Below are 15,513 nucleotides of genomic sequence, written 5' to 3' on the forward strand. Positions count from 1 at the left end.
TACATTTATCTTCTATATACTGTTATTTACTCTATCATCTTCTTTATGCTATTAACAACTCTTATCAATAGTGCACGGTTTCATCACCAGTGCCGCTCCGGACGTTCTGATCCTATAAATATAGTAATAGTGATATGGTGACAAAAATTATAATAATTGTAATAAACGTAAATACCTATATGCGGCATCATGGAGACTATTGTATTTAATATACATATAGCTATCGGTCCAGAGTTACGGCAGCGCCGCTGTAGCGGAACCCTTATTTCTCATGATTTCGCCGACACATCTTCAATACAGAGATTGGACTCCTGTACTCTAGTCTCCATGGGCTGAGTCCAAACGACAATTTTTTGCTTTACTCCTAGGGAATTTTCAAGGTTGGCACTTAATTCCCTAGTGTGAAAGTTTTCAACTTACTGTTCGCGGCTGGTTGCCTTCACCAACATTCACCAACTACCAATTCACAGTTAGTGGTTCAAGATTTGTATCCGGAGCCTTGTTTGTGATAAGTTCGGCAGAAAGATAAATGTAACATAGTTATCGTTATCGTTATTCCGCGTGTTTCCGAGTACAAAAATAAACATGTCCGAGATTGACGCGAAAGTGAACATGTCCCTCGGTAAGTGGCCAGTCTACAGAAATGTAGAAAATTTCACGATACCTTGTGAGCGTACGGCTGCATTTCTTGCCAGCTTGTATAAAATGGCGCCGCAATATTTCCGTGTTTGTTTTACCCCTGCGCAGTCATTACGTACTCAATGCCTTCCGACAGCGAGATGATTAGTAAAAAAATCGAATGTTCACAACATAATCGGCAAAAATGACACAAACTTGTGAAAAAGTTCTTTTTGGGTCATATGATACGATGACGCCCTTTTCTGACTCATGCTTGCTCTTCTCTATGAATAAGAAGAACCATCAGTCCATATGCGTGTACGAATCGTACACACATACATCTACTTTGCTTCGCGTAGGAGGCTCGCAACTAAACTGTTGCCAATTTAGTACGATAATATCTCCCAAATAATATGATTCTGGAACAGTCTGGTCTGAATGGATAATTTCCCTTGTCCTCTGCTGCCCTTACGGTCGAGGGAGGTGGGGAAAGCGTCAAACAATATCCTAATAAGCACCCCCTCTGCAGCTTATGTCTGTATGTGGTAATTAAAAGGATTGATCACACGGAAATATTCATTCCTTTCGTCACGTAAGAAGATGCAGACGGGTGGCAACTACACGGATAATATCCCTACTCACTGTGTTCAGAATGTGAACTTTTGACTGTGTATCTTATCGCCTTGATACAGAGAAACCCTATTGCTCAGCAAGCCGAGACTAGGCATCGAGTTCTTCACAGACCAAGAATTTAATATCAACGTAAAGATATGCTTGATTGACATTATTCAACAAAGACTCACATCATCTTTGATCATCCTGATATTTTGAAAGGACCATCAAGCAGAAAGGAAGATTCCTGGGATTTTTTTTCCCAATATTACATTTTTGCAATATTGTGCGTCACACATCATTGATATTTTTTCTGTATGAAAAACCGTCAGTATGCCAACTTAAACTGTTGATGAAAACATAAGAGACTAGAAACAAAATTTTATAAAATTTGAAATACAAAGAAAATCAAGCTGCAAACCAAATTTTATAAAGTAATTTTGATCTGTGGAAGAATTCATTTCTTATTTTTTTATACACAATTATTTTTCTTGGAGGGAAAAATTTGTAATATTTTATGTATTTAGTTATTTTTGTATTGGTCAATTCTGTTGCTAATCCCTTATATAAGCACTATTGGATAATATACAATGTATGGTTGAAGCAAATTGAAAATTTCAACAAAGTAAAAAAATAATTGCAGTGTCATACCTTTTAAAACAGCTTATCCATTGGAAAGTTTAAACAAGATTCGTCTGTATTCAACATATCTGGTTTCAAGGACTGTGTCAACATGTGTTTGAAATTCACTAACTGGGCGATCAGAAGATAGAATTTGAGAAAATAAACATTTTCCTTGATTTTGTTAAGCCGATGCAAAAAGGAAATTATTAACCATATCCATGAGGAAAAGTATATTCAGAACTGGGGATGTATAAATTAATAATATGAGAAAATAAGAAAGAAAAACACCAGAAAAGGAAAATTATTGAGAATCATCGTTGTCACATGAAAAGGAGAGAAATATCGTATTTTTGTTACCCTATAATCTATGAAAATTTGTGTATAACTCGCAGTTGAGGCCGTACGCTCACTAAAACTTGCGAATTTTCTTCCTTTTAAGATGAGATCATAAAGATGGAGAAAAAGGATAAAAAGAATAAAAAGACAACACCTCCGAATAAAAAAGGCAATATCAAACGCAATCGCGCAGGTAACGTGCGGGGCCGAGGTGGTTTCAGAGGCCGTGGCGCGAGGAATGCCAATCAAAACGGTACTCCTGCAAAAGCAAGTCAGTCATGGCGTCTAAATCGCAATCAGAATCAGAATATCGTCCAAGGTGGCTATGTTAAACGACGTTACAACAAAAATGGTGGCCTGGTCAGATCGAGAAGCAATTTAAACTTGAACGTAAAACGCGGCGGGCCAAATAATACTACCAGAGGTGGCTTGATGTCGCGTCGAGGTCGAGGCGGCAGGGCTGGACTAAACCGCAGCAGGAGCCGCATAAATTTAACTTTCACTCAGAGAGGATTTTATACTGGAAACAATAACAACAACAACAACAAAAATCTGTTGAAAAGAACAAACAGTTTGCCTAATTTGAGAGATCCCACCTCCGTGCATAACAGATTGGGATACCAGAGCCCCGCACAGGCTGCTTATCGGAATCGTGTGAAACGAGCTAAACAAGTACTCCTGCAACGTCAAAATCAGAGATTGAATCATCCAAATGAATTCAGAGTGAGTACTTTTCAGTACTTTATTAATATAAATTATTCAATACGTTTGGGTGTTGTGATCTTTTTTTCCTCACCCCTGCGCATAATTATTCCATTCATTTTTATTCAGTGCTATCAATAAGCGCTATGTGTAATTTCGCCAAAGCTATTGATGCAACCAAAAATTTCTAATAAATATCTTACCATTAGCTTGTCACCTGAAAAGCAACTTGGTGCACATAATTTGTTCATTTTCCGTAAATGTGTTGAAACCTCAAAATTCTGAAAAAAAAAAAAAAAAGCTTATGAAACATCACCGTTTTCAGAACGAAGCCGAAACAATGCCTTTTTTCTCCCAGTCAAGAATACATCACTCATCCAAAGCATCAAATAACATTACATTTAGCTTCATGAATGAGATCAAAAGAAAATTATTTGTTCCTTGAGAATGTGCCTGAATAATTTAATTGTAACACACCCACAATAGTATAAGGTTGAACTTTGTAATTTAATATGACAACTCAATGACATATTTAAAGATTTATGACAGTAAAACTGAACTGCATTATTCAATTTTTTAAAAGTCTAAAATGTCCCAACTCTAGCTACTAACATAAATTTTGTAAAGTTGCGAAATACCTAGTTTTTTTTAAAAATGCATCATTACAACAACATGAGAAATTTCTATTTCATGGGGAAGTTTAATTTAAAACTTTGGAACATAGACGCGCGTTGATTTTGCTATTTCCAACTTTAGAAAAATTAGGGAAGTTCCAGGAAATTTCTTTACTTTTCATTTCAGTAGTTTGGGGGACAATAATTTGGGTGTATTTTTTCTTTCTTTTGAAACAAATAAAAGCAGGTACAATAGGTTGAAAAAACGTTACTCGATTGTAATTTTTAATAGAAATGACAAAATATGACCAAATTATTTTTCAATGCTCTACTTTATGCAGATATGAAAAGCAGATTTTTTTCCCTGAAAATTCCCAATCAGACAATTGTATTCAACATAAACACAGTCTCTTTTTTCATTACATTTCATACTCGGGCTTGTCTCCTTTCTGATCAAATCCTCTCTTTCATGCTTCTCTTTTACCTTCTCTGCCATTTCATTTATATTCGTCCCTTTTCTGTCTATGTGTTTAGTATATTAAAATAACGTTCCAGAGTTCATTCTCATATTTCTTTTCTATTTGCAGCTGCCGCAAGTTGGTAAATCCCTGACGACACTTCAGCAGAGAGCATTGGAGCGACGCCAACAAATACTTACATCTCAACGACGCTACAACACTGGAGGCTTACGCTCTGACCAGATAGTACGTGCCCAACGACGGGCTCAGTACCTACAGAAACTAATGAGGATGAAGTATGATTTGTTTATTTAAATTGACGATTTACAGGATAAATTCCAAATTTTGAGAACATACTTTCAGTCATTTCGATTCTTGCCAAGTTGCATTAACGCATATACTGTTATTCTATCATTTTTCACACCTCATAAGTATGTTTTACAACTATGATTCTAATTTGGAAGATGTTTTTTTTTCATAAGTTTTAAATATTACAAAATAAACTGTAATGCTGATCGATATGAGATAATTCAGAAGAACAATTGATGAACGGATCTTTAAAAAAAATGTATACGTTTGGTACATTGTAGCCCCGGGATGGGCTTTACACAGACTGTTCTGCCCATTTTGTTAATTTACATAAAGTTTTACATGCCAATTTTGATATAAAGATACCTCGGTTTCAATTACTGACTATTATTACAAATGGATTGTCAACCGAAAATAATTCTTACCTGTATCAAGTCGTGTCCCTGGTCTGTACTGTTCTTATTATAATTATTGAAAACAAGTGATGTTGTTATTGCAGTACCCCACGGATGAACACTGGTCAGAATGTTAATTTCATGTGCACTCTTGGAAATGACTACGTGCGTGAAATTCGTCAACGATCAATGAGTCTGTCTCGAAACCAGGGCGGAAATGTAAGCAACCTGCGCCAATTACCTCGGGGACGCTCTCCATTCAGGCAAAGCATGCAAAGCTTGAACATGGTAAACTTTTTCTCTTAATTAAAATGTTAAACTAGGGTAAAATGTTTATGTTGCAAGTTAAGTGCAAGTGAAGTACAATATCAAAACTTTTTAATTAAAAGTAGTTCGTTTACGTGTCAAGCAAGAACTTGAGGAATATGATCTCAGTCTATGTATATTGTAAGATGATGAAATAATGTGCCAATTTTAAAAACTATTCATTACCATTAACCATAAAAATAAGATTAAAAAAAAAAAATTCCTAATGCGAAGTTAGTCTTATTTTAGTAATTCAGCAGTGCGAATCTGTAATAAAGCTCTCACAGACGCTGGCTCTGATTCTTGGTCTCATTACTAATTTTCAAAATAACGAAATCCTCTAATTACCCATCTAAGGTACATATGCAAAAAGAAAAGTTCCAGCTACTAATATGACTTTTCGCCATCGATATTTGTTTTTTTTACACAAAGACATAATAAGATTTGTGATAAATACAGATTACGGTGCATTTACTATGTATTAATTTATTAGAAAAGCTATGAAAAACATCAAGCCGAGTAATGAATTTTAGGTTGGCCGAGCTCCACTTTTTGCCCAGCAACAGAGGCGTTCCCGCTCCAGATCACGTTCCCGCTCTCGTAATCGCAACATCCCTATCGCTGACCCAGGAACTGATGTCGATGATCGTACTTTCAGTGAAGTTATGTACAGTTTGTCTGGGAACCTTGGTGTAACCGGAAGGACACTTAACGATAGATTCAGTTTCTAAGAGCAAAAAGTGATTATCATAGACCCGTCGATAATCTAAGACTGTCATTCTAGATGAAAACGGAGTAACTGATTGATTTGGCAGATTATGCCCAACTAATGAGATTTTAGACGTATGTGTTTGTCTATCATGAGGTGGTAAATCAATTGAAGGTGTGAATGTTCATGACTGCACACCGTTTCTATCGACATTAAGATATCTACATCTCAATAACTAAATCTTTACTATATATGACTGACCTCTCAAACAGAAAAAATTACTTGGAAAGTACTATTTTCGTTGACTTCAAAATTATTATTGATAAAAAAAAATTATTTTTTGTTCTACGTTTTACATTAATTCTATTCGTAAAAAAAATCAAACCTTGTATTGTTTCTCTATTGAATTGGTGATTTATTGGTATTTCTACTGTGCACAAGAACGTATACGTATGCTGTTACGGCATGATTCTCTGGGATCAGAAATAGTTAGGAACTTGTAGATGGCTTCATGTAATAGAAATTTGAAAGTGATAAAATAACTTTTGCACAACTTTCATAGTAATTTTAATTTCTGATGATAGTACTATTGAATTTTATATTTATTGGACGGTTTTCAAATCTTCCCCGAATTACGTGCAATAAGAATTTGAATTCAAGTTACATTTTCTAGATGACCCTTTTATTGCATTACAATACTTCAATATTGCTACTTCTACTGTCACTCTGGAGAATACTTAAGAGAAAAGTATAAGAAGTGCCCATAAGAATGAATACTTTCATTAACCAATATTCAAAATTTCTTTGAATACTTTCAAATTATGGAAACAATGTTCTGAATACTCTAATAAAATGTCATTCAATGAGTTTGTAAAATATTAGAATTCTATAGACGATAAAAGTATGAAAATTGTTATAAATGAAGCAAAGCAGTTCCGAGTAGTGTTTTTGATGCATATTATACCCGTTACTTGAGTTACATACAGCAATGTGTAGATGAGGTACAAAAGTCTTGTATAATTTATTTTATTTCGTTCATTTTGCTTTCATAGTTATTTCAGGCCATACCGAATTTATGGAAATATACCGAGAAATTTAAGAATAAACATTTTCTCTGTTAATCATTCTGATTAAGTCAAAAAATATTTAGTTCATACACAGAGTTATGCATCACGACATACATCGTGACTGCAATTCACATAGTCATTCTTTAATGTCTTCAGATGTAAATAGGCAGCTTAACTGTATATTGTACAGTTGAAACAGAAACACGCTTTACTTAAAGCTGCGAAGTTTTGCGGACAGAGACAAATGTTTGAGAATAGTGAACAGGGTGAAATATTTATTCAGTAGTTTGCACATTGAGTGCTTCGTTTAGTTTAACATTTCTCTTATATGTATATTAACTGTTAACCTGTGTGATACCTTTGTAAGGAGTGTTTTATCTGTATAATAACAGTAATTATTATTCTTTAACTATAATCCCTAGTACTCACATAATATTAGAAATCATACGAATATCGTTTCATAGAAGTTGAAGTGTAATATATAAAGTAAAATTTCTAAGAAACTTCATAACAGATCACGAAAATACAGTCCCCACGTAATAAATAAACCTGACTATGTTGTTTTTTTTTTAGTTGAGAATTTTCTAACCCTGTACGGTCATAATGTAATTTCACTGCTTTGGCGTTCACACTGGGACAAAAACGTGCACGTACAGTTTCCACCGTGTTAAATCGCATTAAGAGATCTTTTTAAAAAAAAATTAAGAATACTCTTCAATCCTCCAAAATGTGAATCTACAATTATTTAAGTACAAAACTTCTTATATTTTTGACGCGATAACGTCTTATAAATCGATGTACACCGGCTGCACGCACGAAAAAGTGTCACCTTCCGCCTGAGTCTGAGCGTGCAAGCGAGAGCGCGGAACAAGCGATACAGAGGCACGATCGGCCCAAGCGTCGGCTTGTACACATTTACCTCTCTTCTCGCGTGACGACAGAGCTAGCAATTCCAATAGTTCTTCAATTAACTCCTTTGTATTATACAAAGTAATGATAATTCAGTGATAATAATTCAATTCAATTCATAAAAGTTTGCAATTTTTCATCAATGTTTCTTTATGACGATATCACGTAAAACTATCGTCCGTAAACCGACTTTACAGACAACCAATTTTATTTTGCTATAAATTTGTATTTCATCACAAGCGCTAGAAAAGTGTTTTGGCCGAAACTTTAACAATTAAAAATTGAGTGATAGTAAAAATAATTACTATGGATTATCATCATGAACACATTATATATTGAAGCATTTGAAAATGGATAATCTGAAGTATAGCAAAATTGATGATTTTTACGAACAATAATAATGATAATTTTTAATGAAAAAATAATTAAATTTTTCTGCAAACAAAAGATCAATTTTGTAAGTATAAATGAAAACTGATTAGATTATTGAAAAGTGACAAAAATTAAAAAAATTGCTTCGCTACGTGTTGTGCAAAAACTAATAGAATGGTCACCGCAAGTGGTTTTTCAGAGCGCGCGGAATAATGAATTATTATTTTTCTTATTTTTTCAGAATGCACGTTTTTTTTCTATAATTTACAACAATATACAAAAAAACAATCAGAGGTCATCGCAACGTAATGCGGGCAATGGTGTAAAGGCAACAGTAAATTCGGAGAAAGCATGTTATTTCTTTATTTCTACGTCAAATGAAAATATATTTCATTGTTTTTGTTCAGAATTGCGATGCATAATTGGCAACTTTTTGTTGAAATCGAACAAAATTTTGTTGACTTCGACCCATAAGAAAAAATTATACGACAAATAAATCATGGAGAGTGCAATTTTCAGGCCTTGAAAGGTCCTGTAAAATTCCTGAAATCTTATCCGTTGTTGTTACTGAATACCTTATGGGATACGCAAATCCGTAACGCTACGTCTCAATCGACTGTAGTTGCTGCACTCAACCTCATATAATTTTTAATGTTAATAACACAATTATCCGCAATGGAAATATTTCTAAACTAGAAAAACCGTTTTTATCACTGGAGAAGTGACATATATAGGTTTTATATTATTTCGGCCGAGCAGTTTCATAAAATGTACTGTAATGACTGTGGAAGATATTAATCCGATTATAACCCCGGTCAAACTGAAAGGACCAACGATGTCGTAAAATAAGTCACTTGAAGTGCACTTATTGTTAATAAGCATTGCATCGTCGAGCGTGATCTGTATACTTCCGTCTTGGTAATTTCCGTCATGAAAAGTTTTGTTTATGTCATATTGGTTTATATTTTCATGTGTAAAAAAAAAATTCGGATGTACGAAAGTGATGATTTTGTGTTTAAGATATAATACTTGAAATGAAAAATAGATAAAACCCATGGAGAGACTTGACAATGACTTGTTTTTCGACAATTATAACGTAGTTTCGAAATTCTGTCTAGATTTAGCCAGTACAATGCGCACCGACTGTTTCGAAAATTGAAGAGGGAATTAAAAACAAAACTGTTTGCTACGGTTCTATCGTGAAACTGAAGTTGAAAGATTTTTACCTTCTCAGGTGCCGTAAATCACATTTATTATACAATGTTGCCACGAGTTCCCTTCTTGTCACGGATCTTCACGCATCCAGGTAGACTCAAGGTATGTTTTCAGATAGCGGAATGTTAATATAGTTTTTCGTCCTATAACAGAGAAGTTACATTATTTTTAAAGATTGATGTTTCCGCTAGCGCAAGCTTTCGAATATCAAACAAGCTTCCAATTCGACAGGTTTCCAGTACTGATCGGTCGGATGATTAATTCTATTCTAGGCCCTCTATTTTTAAATGCTGATAGCTTGTATACAACCCAGGAAAAAAGTGACGAAAAATTTTTATTTTTATTATTATTAGAACAGAAAAAAAAACTGGACTGACGTATATTTATACCTATTCGCTTTATTCTAGGAGACACAATACTTTTTATACCAGTATTTACAAGTGTGATGTTATTTCATTAATTTCAGCCTTATTTACCAGGGTTCATGTTTAATAATCCTTCTCGGGTGCATTCGCATTAAAGTCGGGAGACATACGCTCACGAATCTGTCTACATAAATCGACTAACCGTATTCCCAGGGTATTTTGGATACTCAAAACCTCGAGATCCGGAGTTTCAAACCTGTCTGGTTACCCCATGCGATCCGAGACGAAAAATCAGACGACTCGCACATTTATAGTATGTGCATTCATCACGTTTTGCATTTAACTTAGATCCCATCATGTCTGATGCGACCACCGGTAAGAAGTTTGAACGTGCACGAGCACGTGGCATACAAATTACTTAAGGAAGGTGGTATTCCCACTCCGAAATTCGGAGTAGCCAAAACACCCGATGAAGCTTCTAAATATGCCAGCGATCTGAATACACAGGATATCGTTTTGAAAGCTCAAGTCCTTGCCGGAGGTCGAGGGAAGGGATTTTTTAAAGGATCCAACATCGGCGGTGTCAAGATGTGTGAAACGTGAGACTGATAGTTTTTTTCAAACGTCAACACGATTTTATGCAATTTCATTGTATAGAGGTGTAATCGTAGCAAAAATACGCAGCACCATAATTTAAACTCTAACTCATCCATACAGCAAACAGTTTACAAGTACCGTAGTTCAACTCGTGTTTAGAATGTGAGAGGATGAGTTGTATAGTAACGAGCATTAATTGGAGATTTGTACAGACCATCGGTTTGTTCACAGAGATTTTGAATTGTTCCGGAGAACTCGTCACTTCGGGTGTTTGTGGTGAACTGATTTCTCGCGCTCCGATTTTCAGGTCTATAACTTCGGTTGCTGGTGGCGCCCTCTGCGAGCGAAACAAATTTGTCGCGCGTTTATCACATTTTGATAGTGTATGAAGGCGAGTTTATTCTTCCTGCCATATATGAATCAATTATTTCTATCCAAACCCATACAAATTCAATTTTATCTATTCCAATTTTTTTCCAAAATAACATAGTTTTTAGTTCATAAAGCAGTTTAGCTTTTTATTTCCTATAAAAATGCTTGGCCCAAAATATAAAACTTCTGATATCTAGTTTCAGCCATTGGGCTTTACTTTTTGCGATTGTGAATAAATCAGGTTGTGAAAAATTCGCAGTTTATGCTTAACTATGGAGTTAAGATAATAATATATCCGTTACACTCCAATCTGTAAAAACCCGTCATCGAAACTTCCTGAACGGACAATGAAAATTAATATTTAAGGCAAAAAAAAAATAAATAAATAATGGGTTTCTCTTATTAGGACATTTTACGATCGAATTGCTAATATAATCGATTTGAATCGGAATGAAGAACTGCCCAACGGATGGAACTACACACCAGAAGCTTTATATATTAGGGCAAGATAGCATCTCTAAAAGTTTTAGCAAAATCCGTGATGCGGAGGTCTGATAATCTCCTTGAAAGTAGCGAAAAATATGCGTGTGTACCTAGCCCTAAGAAAAATCAAGGACATTTTCTGCGAAAAACCAAAAAGAATGTACGATTATCGTAATGACGCTAAAGTGCCTTGGCAGAAACAATCAATCCTACGAGCAATGTCAGATTGATTGAAAATTGAAATCTTTGAAAAATGAATATCGCGACAAAGTGATGCATATAGCATGATATTTAATGAAAATTTAATTTTTTTCAGGCCAGAGGAGGCAAAAGATCTTGCAAATAAAATGCTGGGTAAATTACTTGTTACAAAACAAACGGGTGCCGATGGACGAATATGCAATGCCGTGATGGTAACGACACGAATGTATCCTCGCAGAGAATTTTATTTAGCCGTTTTACTCGAGCGAACCTTTGGTGTTAGTACAAAATTATGATTTCTTCTTAAACAAGCGTGAATACGCTCGAAACATCTCATTAAAACATGTACTTTAGTTTACGATTACTTTTATGGAAGCCATTTTGATACAGATTGTAGTATTTCCGAGTGAATACTTGTTCTGATTGACACAAAAAATAAAAATGCGGGTCAGAATATTTTAAATTTTACAATTCTACGCATAGGGCCCAGTAGTGATTGCTTCGAGTCAGGGAGGCGTCGACATCGAAGAAGTAGCTGCGACAAACCCGAATGCTATAACGTACGAACCCATTGATATAGAGGAAGGAATTTCCGGAGAACAAGCAGAGCGTATTGCTGTAAAAATGGGTCTCGAAACAGTTAAGAATGAGATGGCCGAGATTATATGCAATCTGTATGAGTTGTTTCTTGCAAAGGACGCGCTCCTCCTTGAAATCAATCCATTCGCTGAAGATATGGTAACCGGAAATTGTAAATACACAATCAAGTAAACTAGGCTACATAATCTCTTTATGTTCTGGTGAAAGTTTCTTACGAGAATGTAACCACTTCTTGGTTATTAAAGTGTTCTTCAGAAGTATCTGTTTTGTGTAAAATTTTAAATGTTTTAACAAAACTTACGTATCAATACGAAATCAAAGCAACTCACCTCTAGTCATCTTATTCGATCATATCAGCTCCGTGGCTGTCGAGATCGCTACGTAATTTCAATCTTATACATTTTTTACAACGCTGATTTTAACATTCAGCTCATCCCTTGCGTGGTTATCAATATCCAGATGCTTCTGTTCGTAACAACTTCGTAAACTGATGTGCCAACATATACAGGGTGGCCACTCAATTCCGATCACGGAATTCCATGACATTTCCCGGTTTTCCCGGTTTTCCAGACGGGTGGCCACCCTGATATATCACTTCAGGTGTAACTTATATGTGACATAATACCTTGTGAGCCTTTAATGTTCAAAATATTATCTTATGCAGGCTTGTTTTAGACAGTTTTTTTTTTTATGAAGTTGATTAGAAACTGATTATCGGCATAAAAATTATTCATTTTTGCACGAAACTTCTGTTGCCACACGCCTTTAAGTTTTTCACCGTGTTTACTACATTCTTGATTTGAACAGCCCGTGTATAAGAGCCGGTGTTTGACTGAAAATTTCTCAAAAATGAAACGGTCAAATAACTTCAAATTCAAAGTCATTACGTATGAATACTAAATGAATGGATCCTGAAAATTCGAACAAATTTCTACTGTATGCATGTGACTCCCAAACTTTCCAAGTTTAATTGGAATTCGATAAATTATAAAATTCTAGATGCACTAAAGTAGAGCGTAGCATATTTTGCAACAAGTTCGGAATTCACCTTGTGCCGCAACCCATACTCGTTCACATAAACTGCGTGGCATTTTAATTCGGGAAGCACTGGTCGTGCCATTGATAGTGCGTAAAGTTGAGGTTAGCTGATTTACGCTCCATGTGACAAAGGGTAAAGTTGAGTTATTCGACAGTGCGCATGCGCCACAGAAACCCTAGTATGTAAATTATAACATTACAATTATGCGTATGCGCCAAAGTCGCTTGACCGCACTGTTGGGAAATGGGGCGCTTCACGCACGCCTTGGAAATCCAACTTCCGACGTAGATGTTGCTAAAATGAATATTTTCAGACGTTGCGCTAGATTGCAAATGCAGATTTGATGACAATGCAGAATTCCGACAAAAGGAATTATTTGCGCTTCGAGATTGGACCCAAGAAGATCCAAGAGAGGTTGCCGCTGCTAAGTACGATTTGAACTACATCGCTCTTGATGGCAATATTGGTTGCATGGTGAATGGGGCTGGATTGGCTATGGCTACAATGGATATCATTAAGTTAAACGGAGGAGACCCAGCCAATTTCCTTGATCTTGGTGGTGGTGCAACCTTAGAAACGGTCAAGGAGGCTTTCAAGATCATTACTTCTGATCCGAAAGTACGTAACGAAACGTTTCCTAATTTACTCATGTTATCAATAAGTTTTTGGTAAGCGATGCGTGGACCTGAAGTCTAGTCGCCTCAGGCTGTTTTCACTTTACGATCGTTGACCCCCAGAGTTTAGCTCTAAAGCAAGAGAACTGTTATTTCTATGGTCGAGAGACTTGAAGGCAGCGGAAATATTAAGGCTATCTGATTTTTAAACGCCAAATAGCCTCGGAATAACTTTCATAATTAAGGCACCAGAACTATATAACTGCGCGGTATTATCACCTGATATCTTAAATTCCTCGTGTAATGCAGATGAAAAGGAACAAGAAAATGATTGAAAAAACAAACACTCTAGTTGATTTGAAAAAATCATATAAAATAATTAGTGATATACAAGAAGAAGAGATAACGAACATAGAAGTCATTCCATACTGTGCTAGACAATTTGAACTTTCTTCATTAATTTTCAACCATTGACTGGATGAAATGACGCGGAGTAAGATTAGCGCAAATAGATAAATCTCATGTATAACACATTTTTGTAAAAACTATTCAATGGTCACTCATTATTACCATTAGTACTTGAATGTGAACTTATGAGGTAGAAGTTATACCGTTGAAACTAAGCCGCCTATAAGTGTGAAAAGGGAAGCTTCGACTTGATATTTTTATAAAAATCTATGTTTCTCGATGAAATTTAGTATTATTGCTAACCGATTTTTGCCCCTATTCCATATTGTATATCGAACATTCGCAAAGAGGGATTTAGCAAAAAGTTGTTTCGTTTGAGAATCATAAATTTGAATAGAAAATGGGCAAAAAATTATTTTTGATACGAGACATCACTTTGTACCTAAAGTGGTATGCAAAAAAAAAAAAAATTAAATAAATATCTTCACCCATTCAGCATAAATACAAAATAGAGATACAATTTCAGTGGTGGGTAATGTTGAAGTCTACTATGTTAATAAAACTAATATAACAATTGTAAAAAATATAATATGGAGGGAAATATATCTACGATTGCAACCAATGAAAGTTTACTAAACTTCTGAAAATGAACACAAACTTCGCCAAATCAGTGATAATTCACTTTTTCGTGCCACTCCCTAAAATTAGATTGTGTGTTCATATTTTTAATCTCATTTACCAATTACGTAATAAAATAGCTATAAAATGTAGACTCTAATGTTAAAGAATACATTCACCATTGACTGTTCAGGTAGATGCGATTTTAGTGAATATATTCGGAGGAATCATGAAATGTGATATTGTGGCTCAGGGACTTATTGCTGCATCAACCGACCTCAAAATTGATATTCCCATAGTAGTAAGATTACAGGTAAGATCATATCGCGTAGTGTAATATCGCAAATTAATACACTATGACTCGGGAGTATCCTAACTCTTACGCTGCACACTTGTGTATAACTCTGATACCATACCGAGGTCGTTGGAGACCCAACGACAAAAATCGTTGCGTAGAAACGGAGATATAGATTCAAATAACTTGAAAACAATGTGGGATACTTTGTAACTATTATATTTCAAAGAAAATTAGTCATTCAAATCAAATATATATTTAAAATGTAATTCTTTCCAGGGAACTAATGTCAAAGAGGCAAAGGCTCTGATGGCGGCAGAAAAAGATGCTAAGATAGTTTCAAATGACGACCTTTCAGCTGCAGCTTATACCGTTGTCACAATGTCGAAGATTGTAAAATTGGCAAGATCCATTAATGTGAAGCTTAAAATGGAGGTACAAGATGAAGACAAAAGCTCCGGCAGAAAAAAGTGTCAATAAAATAATAGAAATACTTTCCATATTCTTGGCCAAAAGAGAGATAATTTAAAACACTTCGCCGACCCAAGCGCGATATCTGTTCGTTTATCAAGCATATTGTTTTCTATACTGTTGGCCTAACTGTATGCGTGGAAGAGTGTGGCAGGTTTTTCATTGGTGGTGCTTTATTTCAGCAAGCACGCATAATTTGATAAA

At 35.2% G+C, this 15,513-nt stretch overlaps 3 protein-coding genes across 4 annotated transcripts in view; 2 read left to right on the plus strand and 1 right to left on the minus strand.

Moving 5' to 3' along the window:
* Nucleotides 1-461: 461 nt before the first annotated feature.
* On the plus strand, nucleotides 462-7,317 carry LOC124217934 (uncharacterized). Its single transcript, XM_046624129.2, has 5 exons — nucleotides 462-622; nucleotides 2,294-2,913; nucleotides 4,094-4,260; nucleotides 4,773-4,956; nucleotides 5,508-7,317. Exons 1-5 carry the CDS (start codon nucleotides 586-588, stop codon nucleotides 5,703-5,705), a joined length of 1,206 nt encoding a protein of 401 aa, XP_046480085.1. The 5' UTR covers nucleotides 462-585; the 3' UTR covers nucleotides 5,706-7,317.
* The window catches only part of LOC124217930 (carcinine transporter-like), a 29,201-nt gene continuing 19,225 nt past the window's right edge, over nucleotides 5,538-15,513 (minus strand). The window contains exons 12-13 of one of the 2 annotated variants that reach the window (XM_046624116.2): nucleotides 9,258-9,389; nucleotides 5,538-7,693 (exon numbers count right to left, since the gene is read on the minus strand). The gene's annotated coding sequence lies outside the window, so the exon portion shown is untranslated. Of the gene's footprint in view, nucleotides 7,725-9,257; nucleotides 9,390-15,513 lie in introns of both variants that reach the window. The other variant, XM_069135661.1, reaches the window with a different exon arrangement.
* Nucleotides 9,292-15,376, plus strand: LOC124217302 (succinate--CoA ligase [ADP-forming] subunit beta, mitochondrial-like). The gene is made up of 7 exons (XM_046622711.2): nucleotides 9,292-9,348; nucleotides 9,960-10,210; nucleotides 11,380-11,542; nucleotides 11,748-12,015; nucleotides 13,217-13,521; nucleotides 14,737-14,856; nucleotides 15,118-15,376. Exons 1-7 carry the CDS (start codon nucleotides 9,292-9,294, stop codon nucleotides 15,316-15,318), a joined length of 1,365 nt encoding a protein of 454 aa, XP_046478667.1. The 3' UTR covers nucleotides 15,319-15,376.

The sequence above is a fragment of the Neodiprion pinetum genome, chromosome 4 (assembly GCF_021155775.2).
Source record: "Neodiprion pinetum isolate iyNeoPine1 chromosome 4, iyNeoPine1.2, whole genome shotgun sequence".
In the NCBI taxonomy this organism is placed as follows: Eukaryota; Metazoa; Arthropoda; class Insecta; order Hymenoptera; family Diprionidae; genus Neodiprion; species Neodiprion pinetum.